Source organism: Lolium rigidum, chromosome 2, assembly GCF_022539505.1.
Source record: "Lolium rigidum isolate FL_2022 chromosome 2, APGP_CSIRO_Lrig_0.1, whole genome shotgun sequence".
In the NCBI taxonomy this organism is placed as follows: Eukaryota; Viridiplantae; Streptophyta; class Magnoliopsida; order Poales; family Poaceae; genus Lolium; species Lolium rigidum.
This window is the reverse complement of record NC_061509.1, coordinates 247,209,559-247,227,610: the sequence shown is the minus strand read 5'-3', so window position 1 is coordinate 247,227,610 and position 18,052 is coordinate 247,209,559. Positions and strand designations below refer to the sequence as shown.

The window sequence follows — 18,052 nt, the reverse complement described above, 5'->3', positions numbered from 1 at the left end:
TCTTCCTTGTTGCTCAAACACTTTTACCAGAAAATATCTAGACCTTAGAGAGACCAATCATGCAAACCAAATTTCAACAAGCTCTACGGTAGTTCTCCACTAATAGGTTTAAACTACATGATGCAAGAGCTTAAACATGATCTACTTGAGAGCTCAAAACAATTGCCAAGTATCAAATTATTCAAGACAATATACCAACTACCACATGTAGCATTTTCTGTTTCCAACCAAATAGCAATAAGTGCTTCGGCTTTCAGCTTTCGCCATGAATAATAAAGTAAAACGAAGAACACAAGTGATCAAATGAAAAAGCGGAGCGTGTCTCTCTCCCACACAAGCATGCTAGGATCCGATTTATTCAGAGAATGGAAATAACAAAACGAAAATAAAAGCACATAGACGCTCCAAGTAAAGCACATAAGATGTGACCGAATAAAAATATAGTTTCACTAGAGGTGACCTGATAAGTTGTTGATGAAGAAGGGGATGCCTTGGGCATCCCCAAGCTTAGACGCTTGAGTCTTCTTGAAATATGAGGGATGAACCACGGAGGTATCACCAAGCTTAGACTTTTCACTCTTCTTGATCATATTATATCATCCTCCTCTCTTGATCCTTGAAAACTTTCTTCACACCAAACTCAAAGCAATCTCATTAGAGGGTTAGTGCATAATCAAAAATTCACATGTTCAGCAAGGACACAATCATTCCCAACACTTCTGAATATTACCCAAGGTTACTGAAATTTAATGGAGCAAAGAAATCCACTCAAACACAGTAAAAGAGGCAATGCGAAAAAAAGGCAGAATCTATCAAAAACAGAATAGTCCGTAAAGACGAATTTTTTCGAGGCACTTAACATGCTCAGATGGAAAAGCTCCGGTTGAATGAAAGTTGCGTACATATCTGAGGATTACTCGTTAATTTTTTCAAGATTTTTAGATTTTTCTACGAAGAGAACAACTCAAATTCGTGACAGCTAAAAATCTGTTCCTGCGCAGAAATCCAAATCTAGTATCAACTTTCTATCAAAGACTTTACTTGGCACAAAAACGAAATAAACATGATAAGGAGAGGCTGCTACAGTAGTAACAACTTCCAAGACACAACAAAAAAGTAGCAAAATAAAAAACATGGGTTATCTCCCAAGAAGTGCTTTCTTTATAGCCATTAAGATGGGCTTAGTAATTTTAATGATGCTCTCGCAAGAAATAAGAGTTGAAGCAAAAGAGAGCATCAAAAGCAAATAAGAAACACTTTTAAGTCTAACCCACTTCTATGAAAAGGAATCTTGTAAATAAACAAGTCATGTAAGCATAATGCGATAAGCATAGGAAAACAAGACAAGCGCAACTTCAAGATTTTCAGCAAAAAGAGAGGTGTTTTAGTAACATGAAAATCCCTACAACCATATTGTCCTCTCCCATAAAGATTTTCAGTAGTATCATGAACAAACTCAACAATATAACTATCACATGAAACATTCTTATCATGAGCTACATGCATAAAATTATTACTTTCCACATAAGTATAGTCATTACTATTAATTGTAGTGGGAGCAAATTCAATAAAATAGCTAACATTATTATTCTCATCACCATAATCATCATATATAGGAGGCATATTCTAATCATAATTAATTTTCTCCTCAATAGTAGGTGGACTGAAAATATGATAGTCATCATTGTAATCATCATATATAGGAGGTAAAGTATCATCAAAGTAAATTTTCTCCTCCATGCTTGGGGGACTAAAAATATCATGCTCATCAAAACCAGCTTCCCCAAGCTTATAATTTTCCATAGCATTAGCAACAATGGTGTTCAAAGCATTCATACTAATAACATTGCCATTAGCATGCATATAAAGTTCCATAGGTTTTTTAATTTTCTCTTCAAACACCTCATGTCCTAACACAAGATAAATACTATAAAGATCTCTAATATTTTTGTTGTTTTCCATTAAGCCTAGCTAGTGAAATAAAAACAAGAAACAAAAAGATATAATTGCAGAATCTAAAGAAAATAGCTTCGAGCACTCACACATCGCCAATAGTGCTAGGAAATAGCTTAGTAGTCGGAGGATGTGAATACCTTTTACCTTACCTCCCTAGGCAAGCTGCGCCGTGAAAATAGCATGATGTCTACGCACGCTTCTATTCCCGTAGACAGTGTTGGGCCTCCAAGAGCAGAGGTTTGTAGAACGAGCAGCAAGTTTCCCTTAAGTGAATCACCTAAGGTTTATCGAACTCAGGGAGGTAGAGGTCAAAGATATCCCTCTCAAGCAACCCTGCAATTAAGATACAAGAAGTCTCTTGTGTCCCCAACACACCTAATACACTTGTCAGATGTATAGGTGCACTAGTTCGGCGAAAAGATAATGAAATACAAGTAATATGGATGATTATAAGTAGTAATTGCAATCTGAAATAAAAATGGTAGCAAGCGAACATGTAGCAGAACTTGTTGGAAACGGTGTTTCAATGCTAAGAAACAAGGCCTAGGGATCATACTTTCACTAGTGGACACTCTCAAAAATGATCACATAACTGAATAAATAAATGCTACTCTCAAACACTCTCTTGTTGGATAACGAACACCATTCATTGTGTAGGGCTGCAAAAGCACACCTCAAGCCGGAGTAAACAAGCTCCACAACGTCATAAAGGAATCACACACGATGCGCACACTCGTCACCATCACACCGTGGAGAGTAACTCCGGAGTTCATATTAAAGTAACCTCTAGAGTGCATAATAGACAAGAGCAACATCTACATATTCAACTAGATTACAAAGCTCATGATCACATAAAGATCACACCATGGGAGAGAGAGATGAACCACATAGCTACCGGTAGAGCCCTCAGCCCTCGGGGAGAACTACTCCCTCCTCATCATGGGAGACAGCAACGGCGATGAAGATGGCGATAGAGTCGATGGAGATGGCTCCGGGGGCAATTCCCCGTCCCGGCGGCGTGTCGGAACAGAGATTCTGTCCTCCGAAACTTGTCATCGATGGCGGCGGCGCTGCGGAACCCTTCGTGGAATATGACTGATATCTTTAGGGTTTTCGCATCTGGGAGAATATATAGGCGGAAGGGCAGCATCGGAGGAGCTAGGGGGTGGGCTCCCCACACCTGGGCGCGGCAGTGGGCCCAGCCGCGCCGCTCTATGGTGTGCGGGCCCCTTGGCCCCCCTCTGGCCCTTCTCTGGCTCTCTGGGTTCGTCTCGGCAAAATATTGACTTCTGTCTTCGTGGGGTCCAATTCCGAGAATATTTCCTGTGTAGAATTTCTGAAACCAAAAACAGCGTAGAAAACGAGAGCTGGCGCTTCGGCATCTTGTTAATAGGTTAGTCCCGGAAAATGCATAAAAATGATGTAAAGTGTATATAAAACATGTAGGTATTGTCATAAAACTAGCATGGAACATACGAAATTATAGATACATTGGAGACGTATCAACATGGCATCGTCATCCGCAACAAAGCAAGATTGGTGGCACAAGGCTATTCTCAAGTTGAAGGTGTGGACTTTGGTGAAACCTTTGCACCCGTTGCAAGGATTGAGTCCATCCGTATCCTTTTGGCCTTTGCCTCTCATCATGGCTTCAAGTTGCAACAAATGGATGTCAAGAGTGCTTTTCTTAATGGTCCTTTACATGAGGAGGTGTATGTGATGCAACCCCCGGGATTCGAGGACCCCCATTTCCCGGACCATGTCTTCAAGCTCAAAAAGGCCCTATATGGACTCAAACAAGCTCCTAGAGCTTGGTATGAGCATCTAAAGGAGTTGCTTGTAGACCATGGTTTCGAAGTGGGGAAAATCGATCTCACTCTTTTTACTAAGAAAGTCAATGGGGAGCTTTTCGTATGCCAACTCTATGTAGATGACATCATATTTGGCTTGACTAACACAAAATTCAATGATGAGTTTGCTATGTTCATGACAAATAGGTTTGAGATGTCAATGATGGGTGAACTCAAGTACTTCCTTGGGTTCGAGATCAAGCAAATGCGACAAGGCACCTTCATCAATCAAGGAAATACCCCCAAGACATGCTCAAGCGCTTCGACATGAAGGACGCCAAAGGCATTGGAACCCCGATGCATCTCAAGTGTCAACTCTCCCTTTACGAGACCGACAAGGCGGTGGATCCCAAGCTCTACCGTTCGATGATAGGTTCGCTTCTTTACCTTTGTGCCTCTCGCCCGGATATAATGTTAAGCGTTGGTATGTGTGCACGATTTCAAGCAAGCCCGAAGGAAAGCCACATTGTGGCGGTCAAAAGGATCTTTCGATATTTAATTGATACCCCACACTTCGGACTATGGTACCCAAGGGACACGGACTTTGCTTTGGTTGGTTTCACCAACTCCGATTGGGCGGGCGACAAGGTTGATAGGAAGTCTACATCCGGAGCTTTTCACTTTCTTGGAAGATCCTTGGTGTGTTGGTCCTCGAAGAAGCAAAATGGTGTCTCCGTCTCCACCGCGGAAGCCGAGTATGTTGCCGCGGCAAGTAGTTGTGCTCAAATCTTGTGGATGAGGCAAACCTTGCGGGATTATGGACTCGAGTATAGCAAGGTGCCTCTTTTGTGTGACAATGAGAGCGCAATCAAGATCGCCTACAATCCGGTTCTTCATGGCAAGACGAAGCACATTGAGATAAGGAACCACTTCATCCGGGATCACATTGCTCGCGGAGATATTGTACTATCCTTCATTGGTACAAAGGAGAAATTGGCGGACATCTTCACGAAGCCCTTGGATGAGAAGCGTTTCATTGAGTTGAGGCATGAGCTAAATATCATTGATCCATCAAACTTTTCTTGACCGTCGTGCGCACATACCACTCCTAAACTATATATCTAGATGAAAGGCACGCATGAACATAGGGGGAGTGCGGTTTAAACTTATTGAGCTATCTCTCCCCCCATAATGCATAAATAAATCCTAAACATATGCTATTTGTCAATCAAGTGACTAATGAGCTTCATGTTGAGTTGTAGTCGTGAGTCCTAGATACATCTACGCGACCTCACACTACTACACTCTTACACGGTGGCTTCGGCCACCAACCTCCTCCTTGAGGAGTTTTTCGGTTTTTCGTGTTTCTTTGTGACTTTCTTTTTGTCCTTCTTCTTTGCTATCTTTTTCTTCATGTTTTTGGAGAACCTCATTCAAGCTTGTTTTCTCTTTTGGTTTTTGCAAGCTTGGTTGCGTGTTCTTTTTCTCCATCCTTATAGTTTCCTTACCCTCCTTTTTGGTGTTCCGATGCCAAAGGGGGAGAAGTTCCTATTCGGATGGGGACTTTCGTTGATTGTAGCCTTTTGGTCCTCGTTGCTTATCTTTTCTTGTGGCTACATCAACTTTATGGAGGCATCTTACGGTGAGTTTGGGTATTCTCAAGGCTATGGTATGATAACTTCACCCAAATCTCCTTGCATGATCTTGTGTTGCCTCCATATTGTGCATATGCTATTTGAAAATGTCAAGTATCCTTGTTGCATATGTGCTTGGTTTGCAAAATCTAGGAGGAGTTATGTCTCTAAGACATGTGCATTTGTATTCAAACACATAATCAAAATATGCACATGTTTAGGGGGAGCTCCGTCGAGCTCTTGCAAATCTATATATGTCATCATAATATCATATGCCATTGCAAAGTCTTGTGTTGTCATCAAACACCAAAAAGGGGGAGACTGAAAGAGCAAAGTCTAAACCCCGGGTTTTGTGTGTTTGATGATAACACTTGAAGATTCTCACCGTGTGCTTTGAGTATCATTGTTAGATTTGCAAGTGCACGGTGACCTCGCTGGACACGTCAAGATCGGAGGACTGAAGCGTAGTTTATAGGTTTTCGGTTTTGTGTGTGTATCGCGAGGTGACATGGTTGGAGAGAAAAAGGGGAGAAATACAGTTTTCGTCATGCCGGTACTACCGGTACCAGTAGCGGTAGTACCGCTACCCCTACTGGTACCTCCTACGGTACCGCTCTGAAGTTCTGCGCTGGATTCGACCCACAGTACGAGTTACGGTACCTCTGCTGTACCTGGAGTGGTAGTACCGCTTGCAAGCGGTAGTACCGCCCATGGTACCGCTCACGGTACCGTAACTAGTTACGGCAGTATCGCTTCGGTACCGCCGTGGTACCGCTTTGAGTCCAGTAAGGTTTGGACCCCATTGCGGTACCTCGTGCGGTAGTACCGCTCTGTGTCCACGTGGACCAGATCTGTGGGATTTCGAACTCAGAGCGGTAGTACCGCTTACCCAAAGCGGTAGTACCGCTTAGGCAAAAACTGGACATAACGGTTGGATTTGGGAGGGTCTATTTAAAGGGCCCTTCTTCCCCAACTCGTTTCTATCTCTCCTCTCTCTCTCCTCCATTGTTGCTGAGCTTAAACCTTGAGGATCTCCCCAACCATCCAACCAATCCTGCCCAAATTTTGAGGAGTGGTGGAGGAGACCCCGATCTATAGTTCTACCGAGAGAGATTTCACCAATACTTGCTAATCCTGAGTGGATCTTGGTGGTAGGGTTCCTATGGTGGGATCTTGGAGAAAGTGCACCTATGGAGGCTAGCTTGGTGTTGTGCTAGCTCCATAGGTTGTTGGGAGCCTTCTTGTGTTGTGGAGCTCGCCCCAACCTTGTGAAGGAATCACCGCCTCGACCGGTGTCATAGTGGAGAAGGGGGAGCCCCTTTGTGGAGCTCTCTCGAGGAAGAAGGTGAGGCCTTCCTTCGTGGTGTGGCCGCCTAGCCTCTTGTGTGAGGCTAGCACCTCCTCAACGCAGATGTACTCTCTTTTGTGAGAGGAACTGCAGGAAACAAACCTCGCCTCGTCTCCGCGTCATCCGGTTGTCCCGCTCCTTACTCTTACTATCTTGCTTGTTGCACTTGTCCTAGGATCATTGTAAGAACACCAACACCATTAAAGGATTCACCTTTACCTTCCACACCGCTTAAATTGAAAAAGACTAAAACTTGACGTAGCATCCATTCACCCCCTCTTGTTCGCTAATCGCTACGATCCATTCAACAGTCGCGCACACGACCAAGTACATGTACATAAATACAATAGCTCACACGATCAGGTACAGTCGCACATACAAGCAGGTAAAGTCGCGCACGCGAGCAGGTACAGTCGTGCACACGAGCAGGTACATGTACAGAAGTACAGTCACGCATACGAGTAGGTAAAGTCGCGCACACGGGGCAGGTACAGCCGTGAACACGAGCAAGTACATGTACAGAAGTACAGTCGCACACACGAGCGAGTACAGTCGCGTACATGAGTAAGAACAGGTAACACACGGACGAGTACAATTACCGAGTAAAGGGAAAACTGCACCAAACACACTAAAAATAGAAGTACTTATCAGTTGAAACACGAGTACAGTCAGGTACACACCACTGGTACAATCATACTACTATTGGAAGTACGGAAAAAAATATCTCGAAACTATCAACATGGGATCTAGTTTCGAAGATCTCGACGCGAGGATCTCAAAAGTGAAAAAAGTTCGTAATTTGAACTTACGGTTCTCAAGATATTTTATTTTGAAAAAAAAAATCTAGAAAAAAAGGAAAAGCTGACGTAACCCAGCCTCCCCCTGTCTTCTCTCCTCCCTCATTTCTTCCCCTTGCGACACGTGGTGAGCAGGAAGACCACTTCCCAGAAATTTTCTGGCACCACATCGCGCCACTTGTCGCATGCGGACCGAGTTGTCTGCCTTCGCGAAGGTTGATCTTTTTTTAACAATTTCGACGCGGAACGTGTCAAAATATATGCCTGTAGGTGGGCCTGTCCATGGGTGCCCACTAGCTGACCACCTCTGCCCGCCTGACTTGGGCTGGTCACCATTACATGTCCGTTCATTTCCTTGAGACTGGGCGGGCGTTCGATAAGCCCATGTATAGCCCATGTACGCACAGAGGATGCACATGACGATGCACATGCCTCAAAGCTCAGAGTGAGCACTTCGCCAGCTCCTAGGACGAGACAAGGATCATTTTTTTGTCACAACACAAAGCTTCCTTCAGACGATGGATTTGGTACAACTGCTAGTACATATACTTACTACAGTATAATACATTCATGTATAAGAACACGTCCAGAAATTCAGACTATCTCAAACCAATACAAATGGAAATGACAGGAAAATGTCTCAAGATATTCAGAGTATCTCAAAACAATACAAAGGGAAATGACAGGAAAATATTCTGCTGGCAAACTTCATCAGCATTAGTTGTACATCTGATGGATAATAAGAATCAAGTACTCAATTGCTCAAGCTGAGGGATTAAAGAAAGTTCTAGATCTTGACAACAGTAATAAACACTAGCCTCTGATATTATAACTTCATGCATATTTGGGAGATCATTGATCAAGCTGAACAATGAAAAGAAGAAATTATAACTTCTACGGAGGTGGCAATTTGGCTCATAGGAGCAAATACTCTCATTATATAAAATAATTAAAAAACAATTTTAAAAATGTTAAAAAATTCTGATATAAATTTGTTGGTGTACATCTTGACATTCTATGTTAGTGCACAAATTTTCGTGGAGAAACAACATTTTATATGGCGTGTACAAAAAAGACAAAAAAATATCCTGTACGTAGTCGTGTTATAGCATCAAAACTTGTCTTTTTTACAGGAGCCACAATTATTTTTAGTTTTTTTTGAAAACTTGTGTACCAATATAAAATGTCTAGATGTACATGTAAAAATTTAGTTTAGAATTTTTTAACACTTTGAAATATGGATTCACATAATGGGAGCATATGCTCCTATGAGCCAAAGTGCATTTCCCAACTTCTACATGTTTCATATAACTTCTGCACCAGACTTGAGTCTTGAGTATTGACCATCCAATGTTAGCTCCACTGCCTTTCTCTTAGCTAACTCAGGCTTGAGTCTTGAGTACTGAGCCTCCAAATGTTGATACCTGCACCCCAAACAAGTAATTCTGTCTATCAGCATTGTCCAAATTAAATAGTACCCCAAGAAAATAAGCAACCTACTAGGCTTGAAACTATAAAATCAAAACAATCAGCACTACTTGTAAATTGTCAAGCAACATAAGCAGAGCAATTAGACTACTAACCGTGTTATTCTTCACACCGGCGCTCCTCTCCAGCTTCTTTAGAATCTGCAACAATTACAAGTCAAAATATGCAATTTGTACCAACAGGTGAAATACAGTATATGCTGGAAAAGAATACTCACAGCTAGCTCGAATCCAATCGCCATAGCACATCAATGCCTCAATAGTTTCAGGTGCTAGGCTACTTCTGTGATCTGTAATAACTCTCCCACATGTGCTAAATGCAGATTCTGAGGCTGTTGAAGCTGGTACAGCTAGCACATCATGGGCCATGTTGCCAAGGATTGAGTACCTTTCTGAGTTCACATCCAACCACTTAATTATGTTGAAATCTGGTGTAGAAGGATGAAAACCTTCTTCAATGTACTGTTGCAGCTCAATGCGGCATCTAGCTACCTTAAGCTTTATATGCGCCTGCCAATCCGAAAGGGAACTATCAGCCAAAGCAACCTCCTCGCCACTTCCTTCTTGTGACAACATGTCCGTATTTTTTTTAAACTTAGTGTATTCAGTAAACAATACTTCCATAGTTGTCTTGACTTCTTGGATGTGCTTACCCGCATTAACTCCAAAATATTACTTCAATCGGAACTCCACGTGCTCTATTTTAAACCTTGGATCAAGTACCACAGGTGAGCATCCGATATAACGATTTAATCGGGCTGGACTGGCGGCACCGTGGACACCCGTGACCACCTACAGACATAGTCAAATAGGAGCTCCCCAAAGTCAGCACGGCGCCGCCCACGCCAGCCCATGGGCTTTTAACAAAGGAAGTAAGGGACATTTGCCCATTTGCCTTTTTAGCCCATTTGCCAGAGGCTCCGCCACTGCTAAGAGGAGACCCCAATTGTAGAATACTCAAGCAGGAGGAACCATGTGTGGAGCGCTTCTTCTTGTTCACTAAGCCCTCTGTGTTCACTAATGAGACAAAGAACCAAGTCACCAAACGAGTCTTCGCGCCGCCTCCCTACGCAATCCCTGCATCAGCACAAACGATAATACTGAGATATAATCTTGGCGCAGAAATCCAACAAATCAAGGTAGTTCCAGCGGTATAATTGTTCTGCAAGAACACAATTTTTCCCAAAGTTGAGGCAATAATTTGCTAGCCTAAATTGGTGTCAAAAACCTGGTTGAAGGAGTCCATGGGAAACTTGGCCAGCGGCGCGACAAGGTGTACTCCGGCCGAACTCCCGCAGATCGTCCCCGACGGCACGACACGCTCTTGTCGGAGCGCACGTCGACTCCCCAATCGAGCCCGCGCATGGACGCGCGCAACCCTGCGCCTCGCACTGCGTCACCAGCACCACATGCCTCAGCTCGCCTATCGGGGTCTGGGAGAAGGCGACGGGATACCTTCGTCCGCAGCCACACGCGGCCTCCTCGGAAGAAAATCCAACCTTGGACAGAAAAGTCCAATCTTCTCGGTCGGGAGCGGCGCGGAACAGCTAGATGAAGAAGAGGAGCATCGCGGGAGAGATATAAGGCAGAGGGGAGCGTCGCGGGCGAGCTATGCGGCGGCGCTTGTCGCCAAGGGGGAGCTGCGTCGGGAGCCAAGCGGAAGAGCGAGGGAGCGAGTGGGGTGAGGGTGGAGGAAAAGGACGTGGACGACACAGTGTGTCGGGAATTCCCGGAGGGTCTTTCTGCAAATTCGCCCGTCCGACAAGTTTGGCGTGACGGAGGGAGTATGTTCATATTTCAAAAAAAAAATCAAAATCTGAACATTTGTTGAATTACATAAGAATCTGAACATTTTACCGATTTTTTTTTAAAAGTTAGATATTAAAAAAGACAAATATTAACAGAAAAGAAACAGCAAAAAAAGGAAAAAAAACGTACCTAATCTTAATGGGCCGTGGCCCAATAACCGACCTTGTCGCTGGGTGTGCGATTGCCCGTACATGCAAACCCGATCCGCCCGAGCAGGTGCGTCTCATCTATTGTGCCGGGCCGGGCTGTGCAAAATAAATATAAGTAACCATATTGGGATGTTCCAGGCAGATCGTCTCGTTTGTAGAAACCCTAAGCTACGACGCAGCGGCGGCGGCGCCGACGATGGCTATCCCTGCTAGCCAGATCTCAACACAGAAAAGCGATAGACAGTGGATGGCGAGCGAGCGACTGTTCGAGGGGGTTGGGAATATTAATTCTTGCCGCCCTGAGATGCAGATGCAGAATATGTTTGGTGCGAGGAAGCCCACATGCCTTGATCATATGATCGAAGAACTCGAAAGGGCTGACAAGGAATTCCCCGTCTGCGTTCAGAAGACACGTCGGTCGGTTGATCAGGGGTCTATTCTGCGCGACCTTGGTCGCCCATTTACTTATGGACTCAGAAGGGCTCACAAGAATCGGTACTCCTCCTCTGGGAGGGTATGTTCGTTGGTTCGTCCGCTGCCTAGAAGGTATGGACTGCGTAAATTTGATGCTCTTATGTGTGAGATGGACAGAGCGGAAACCCTCCTGGAGAAGCAGGACATTTGCCCGGAAGGTACCCATGAGGTGGAGGAGGAGACAACCGTGGAGCTTCAGCTCAAGGATTTGAACATATCCGGATTCAAATTGGACAAGTCGGTGCTCCAGCCAGATCATGACAGCCCTGCCAAAGAAAATCTGGCATCTTTCTTCCTCCCAGATGGTGATGATACTGACGGTGGTGGTGATGAGGAAGAGGAGGAGATGGAGGAGCAGGTCATTTGCCAGGAATGTACCCATCAGGTGGAGGAGACGACAACTGTGGAGCTTCAGCTCAAGGATTTGAACATATCCGGATTCAAACTGGACAAGTCGGTGCTCCAGCCAGATCATGCCGGCCCTGCCAAAGAAAAACTGGCATCTTTCTTCCTCCCAGATGATGATGATACTGATGGTGGTGGTGATGATGAGAAAGAGGAGGAGATGGAGGAGCAGGTCATTTGCCAGGAATGTACCCATCACGTGGAGGAGACGACAACTGTGGAGCTTCAGATCAAGGATTTGAACATATCCGGATTCAAATTGGACAAATCGGTGCTCCAGCCAGATCATGCCGGCCCTGCCAAAGAAAAACTGGCATCTTTCTTCCTCCCAGATGATGATGATACTGGTGATGGTGGTGATGATGAGAAAGAGGAGGAGATGGAGGAGCAGGTCATTTGCCAGGAATGTACCCATCAGGTGGAGGAGACGACAACTGTGGAGCTTCAGATCAAGGATTTGAACATATCCGGATTCAAATTGGACAAATCGGTGCTCCAGCCAGATCATGCCGGCCCTGCCAAAGAAAAACTGGCATCTTTCTTCCTCCCAGATGATGATGATACGGATGGTGGTGGTGATGATGAGAAAGAGGAGGAGATGGAGGAGCAGGTCATTTGCCAGGAATGTACCCATCAGGTGGAGGAGACGACAACTGTGGACCTTCAGCTCAAGGATTTGAACATATCTGGATTCAAACTGGACAAGTTGATACTCCAGCCAGATCCTGCTGGCACTGCCATAGAAAAACTGGAATCTTCCTTCATCGTAGACGATGATGATACTGATGGTGCTGGTGATGATGAGAAAGAGGAGGAGATGGACAGTGACAATTCCCCTATGGAGGAGCAGGTGCGGAGTATTGGCTCAAAGTTCGTATTGGAGATGGTGGCAGAGACGGTGCTGGTTCCGGCTTATTTGAGCACGTTGGACATGTCCATAGTTGAACCAGTATCTTCCAGATTGGAGGTTCATGACCATGAGGAGATCGACAGAGGCAAATCGGACGAACAATTAACCATGGAAAAGGAGGAGATGGCTGCTGAGGAAGAGGATTTTATGTTTTACAGAAGTGACTGGGAATCTTCATGGGGATCGGACGGGTGTGGTTTCTTCGAAGACATGAGTGAGTAACACACATCTTGCTCAATTTTTTTTAACTAGATATAGTTTACTTCCTGTTCTTTTACCCTTGATCGACCTTCATTCTTAGGGACTGGATTGGCTTTCCTTATCTAGTAGTTAATGTCAGATTTCTAACACATGCTTCAATTTGGTGTTGCACAGCGCAAGTCAGTTCCATGCACTTCACACACTTGACACCTAAACGCAACACCTTAGACAATGGCATCATGGAGTCCACCTTGCAGATCTTCTCCATCAAACTCACAGAAATAAAAGGTGGCTTCAAATGGCCATTGTCTGTGTACGGAGTGGTTGCTGCCCGGGATGCTGTTGATCACAATCGCAACCTTCTCTTCTGTTGCAATAGAAGGAGGAGTCAGAAAATCAAGCAAGATGTATGTATAGCATCTTTGCATTCATTTTCTCTTCGGGATATTGCTGCATGCCTACCTGGGTCATCTCTCTTGTTGATTAGTAGTTAGTTAATGGGACGATTGATAATTGCAGGATCCTTTTTTGCGCTTGGTGGGTCCATCTCGTGCAATTGTGTTCACAGATCCTGTTGAATTTGAAATTCAACTGAAAGTTCAATTTGGAGCACTGACTCAAGATAGAGCATTGATTAGTGGGACTTACCATTATGCTGGACGTGGTCATGGTGTAAAAACGATTTGCTTTGAGAACTGCTTCTGCAAAGTAGAGATAAGCTTGGAGCGAGTTGTAGAGACGGTCCAGGCCACTATCTGCAGTGTCCGTGTTGTCAAACAGGGGTCACAGCTTTTTAAATATGGATGTAGAGTTGCTTGCTCCATGGCATCATGTTCATGTGTGCTCATTGATGGTAAAGCCACTTATGCTACTCATGCCCCATCTGGTGAAGTTGTGCTGCTTAATTCTCATTGTCCAGCAATGTCTGTGGGTTCAGAAGGTTATGTTGATCTGGACCGGCGTGTTGTTTCTGTACAACTTGATGGAAGCCTGGAAGTAGTCATACAAGCTTACTCTGTATCCGGTGATATCGCTGAGCAAGGTCAAGTCTTCTTCACACCTAAATCCTGTAGTGTAAGTCAGGATAAATGTTATGTTGGTGACACTCAGGTGGAGATTAGTGTTGCTTGGTCCCTTCTTGTTGAGAACAAGCGTTATATTGCGGGAAATGGATGGGTATTTGAAACTTCCCATCTCGATCACTGATTCGGCTTTTTAAGTGCCTTCAGTTTTAGCCATCAATTAGTAGCTATGCAAGATGTTGAACTGTTCGTGTATCGACTATTGCTTATGCTATCTGACTCTGTTCTGTTCTCAAATATAACTTCAAAGTTATGATGTGTGATTCTTGTACCGGCTATCTTTGTGTTTTTCTGACTAATCTATGTTATCCGCTGTAACTTTAAAAGCATATTTTGTCTGCTTTTTCAAAAAACTTCTGGTAGAACTTTCTTGAGCGATTATCATTCGGACGACACTGGCAAATGTGCGATATACAGAGCAATTGAGTGATACGAAAAGGGCACGTCTGTTTCATCCAGAAAGCGAAATGCTGACCCAGCTGTACCGGTAGTTTACAAATTATCCACCCGGATCAACCATGAAATAACAAGGACATGACTACGAAGTTGTCAGCCACATTATATAGATACTAGGTAGGAATGCCCGCCTAACGGTGAGCAAGCATATATAAATATATCATTGTGAAAGTAGTTAAATTAGGGTGACATAATTATACATTACAGCAGCTAAATAAAGGTGCAATAATTATACCCAAATGCTAAAAAGTGCTTGGAGGGCTCGTCGCAGCCTCCTCTTCCTGGCCGTCCTATCGGAAAAGTCCAGCGATCAAATCCCGCGCGCCCCGACCGTCTGGCACCTAGGACCGACAGCGCACGTGGGTCCTGACATCCTTCGCTTTGGCCGTTCTCCCCTCACGCCTTGAATTCATTTCGCGCAGGCGCAGCACAACTACTTCTCTCTTCTCCCCCAAACCCCGCTAGGGTTTCTCCGGCGGAGTGCTCGCCGGCGGCGTTGCAGCTCGTGCGCGGCCTGATCGAGCACCGTTCCCGCCTTCTACTCCTCCGGCGGCCGCTCGACCTCGTGCTCCCTCGATTTTAGGCGCGGTGGTGCAGCGATTTCCGGGTGAAGGGCGAGCGAATCGGCAGCGGAGACGGAGAGCGAGACGCGCGACGGTAGCGTTGCAGCGCGTGCGCGACCTGATCGAGCGTCCTGCCCTCCTTCTACTCCGCCGGCGGCCGCTCGAGCTCGCGCTCCCTCGTTTTTGGGCGCGGTGGTGCGGCGATTTGCGGGTGAAGGGCGGGCGATTCGGGAGCGGCGACGGAGATCGAGTCGGCGGCGTTGCTCTGCGGTGAGTAGCGAAGAGGCGGCGTTGCTCTGCGGTGAGTACAGGGTGCAAAGGCGTGCTGCTAGAGGCGAGGTCAGGAAATTTCGCAGCGGATTTTTGGCTAGGAGGTAATCTATCACCGCATCTACCAATTTGTGCATGATTCTTCTTCAATAGCGCACGATTTTGTAATGTACCATTGCAATTTCATGGGTTTTTGTCTGGGATTCGTGTTGTGTGAGATATATCTCTCGGTGACATAGGCTGCTCTCCATGTATGAACAGGAGCACATGGATTTGATCTATGTTGTGATTGATCTCGTCTAGGAACAGTCATTGTGATTTGATCCATGCTTTTTTATTCGGTGCATGCGTGTCGAGGTAGTACTGCTTCTCCTTTAGGATAGCATTAGCGACCAAGCTCGGATCAGAAGCGATTCGCAGTCGATCTCAATGACCCACCGCTTGAATTAATATGTATGGTTTTTTGGATAGTCATTTGTGTTGCTTAAACGTTGGAAGACATTTTTTTTTGTCACAAATTGCTTGTCCATATACTGGAATTCAATAACTCGAATGTCGGTTTAGTTCTTGAATCTGAAATTTTAGTTTTAGAACTGCAGCCATCTGGTTAAGTTTGTCTACTGAATCCTTATACTAAGTTGCTATCTGTCAGCATAGTCATCTAAAAAAAAACCCATGAATTATTTTTGCTTTAAGTTGTATACTGCAATTGAATTAGTTTTGTTATTACACCTTGCTTAAGTTTGGATAGATGTTTCTGCTCATCCTTTTTGTGTGTATAAGTAGCTCTAATAACATGCTTATTTTTTATATCTTATAAGTTGGTCACTGGTTTTAATCAAGTTGCCTTTGTCAATAGGCCTAAGTTGGCTACTGAAATGAATTAAGCTGGTTCCTCCAGCATGCTTAAGTTGTGTTTCATACCCTAGTTGGAATTTTCGTTTTCTTTTTTGAGCAAGATGTGCAAGTTGGTTGCATTGGATTACTTAAGTCGTTTTTGTCAATACGCCTAAGTTGGTTACTGAGATTACTTAAGTTTGGTTCTACTAGCAACTTTTTAAGTTGAGATGTACTGCCATGTTTTTTGTGTATAAGTATCTTTAGTAACATGCTTAACTTGATTTTTCTTTACAAAGCTTGTTACTATCTACATACATAAGTTGCCTAGTGGTTATTATAAACTTGTTTTCATAAATATAGCTACATTTTTTCAGATATAATGAAGGATCTGACCAAGCGTTCTCGTTTGCGTTTACCACAATCTTCCACTGCTGCCTGTCCACAAACTGCTCAGCAGGTAGTTTGGGTCCACAAACTTCTCAGCAGGTAGTTTGGAATTTTTATTTGTTTTATTGTTTTTCATTCCACACTTTTCGTTTGTTAATTTCATTGTTTTTTTATTGAACTGACTTTTATTTTTTTCACCAATCACTAGTATGTACAGAGTCGAGAGCAGAGCTAGGTTGCTTGGTTGCCGCTGCTGCTAGGTTGCTTGCTTGCCGCCGTCGCTTGCTAGGGTTGTAAAATTGGGTATTTTTTGCTTGTCGCTGCTAGGTTGTTAGCTTGCTTGCCGCTGCTGCTAGGCCGTTAGGTTGCTATTAGTTGCTAGGTTGATTGGTGCCGCCGCTAGGTCAGTTAGGTTGCTATTAGTTGCTAGGTTGATTGGTGCCGCCGCTAGGTTGATTGGTGCGCTGCTAGGGCTGTTAGGTTGTTGTTAGTTGCTAGGTTTTAGATGCTTCTTAGGTGTCGCCGTCTGTTAGGTAGCTTGGTGCTGCTACTAGGTGTTGTTGGATGGTGGTACTCGGCTGCTCACCGGTCGATATGTGCTATGGTGCTCAATTAGTGTACATGTGCTATGGTGCTCAGCCTGGATTTTTGGTGTATATGTGCCATGGTGCTCAGCTGGTGGATTGTTTTGCATGTGTATATGGTGTCATTTTCTTGTGCAGGATCGACGAGTTGCCCATTATCGCCGAAATGTTGATTCATTTCCGTTTCGGCGAAAATGGGGCACTCATATGTCCATAAATTAGCATAGGTCATGCCCAATTTTTCCGTGAAATCTTGCGCTAACTTTATGCATTTTTTCCTACTTAGTTCGAACATGGCCAACAACGAAGAGGCCGGCGGCGGTAGCAAGCCATTCTGGATGCTAACCGATGAAATGGAGGTGATGGAGTCACAACCTCGCCGCGACGACGGCGAGGATGATGGCACCGATCCAGAGTACCGAGCGGACGATGCCGCCGAGGATGACACCACTGATGGTGCCGCCGAGGATGACACCACGGATGGTGCCGCGAGGATGACACCGGCGCACCGAAGAAGCTACTGGAGGGAGCGTCGCCCGAATGTGCTCAAGCATCAGTGAAGCAGCATTCACCGAAGTGAACGCCACTCGGCTTCCAACGGCGCCCTGATTTAGTCAAAGGTTACGCTGCCCAACTCGGGTGCATCCTCCGAGCACGGTCTCGATCAACACCGAGAACCTCGTGCATCCTCGACCGGAGCGAATTTGCGCACCCTCCTCTTCCGGAAGCTGCACGAACGATACGAGTTCCCGGTGGACTCGCCGTAAAAGCGTCTCATGCGGAACAAAGTGCACAATGCCGCCCTCACGAAGATGAGCACCGCCCTCGCTAGTTGGAGGAACCGAGTGAAGAAAATGATTAATAATGGTGAGAGTTACGAGAAGATCAAGGAGTCAAATCCCTCGATCAC

General features: G+C 44.9%; 1 protein-coding gene across 2 annotated transcripts; it reads left to right on the top strand.

The window, feature by feature from the left end:
• Positions 1-11,137: 11,137 nt before the first annotated feature.
• Positions 11,138-14,273, top strand: LOC124688474. Of its 2 annotated transcripts, XM_047222149.1 has the most exons (4): positions 11,138-12,973; positions 13,135-13,367; positions 13,480-13,813; positions 13,898-14,273. In XM_047222149.1, the coding sequence occupies exons 1-4, from the start codon at positions 11,167-11,169 to the stop codon at positions 14,164-14,166; spliced, it is 2,643 nt and encodes an 880-aa protein (XP_047078105.1). In that variant the 5' UTR covers positions 11,138-11,166; the 3' UTR covers positions 14,167-14,273. The 2 variants fall into 2 exon arrangements, with proteins under 2 accessions (XP_047078105.1, XP_047078104.1); XM_047222148.1 differs by having other exon boundaries at positions 13,480-14,273.
• Positions 14,274-18,052: the final 3,779 nt, after the last annotated feature.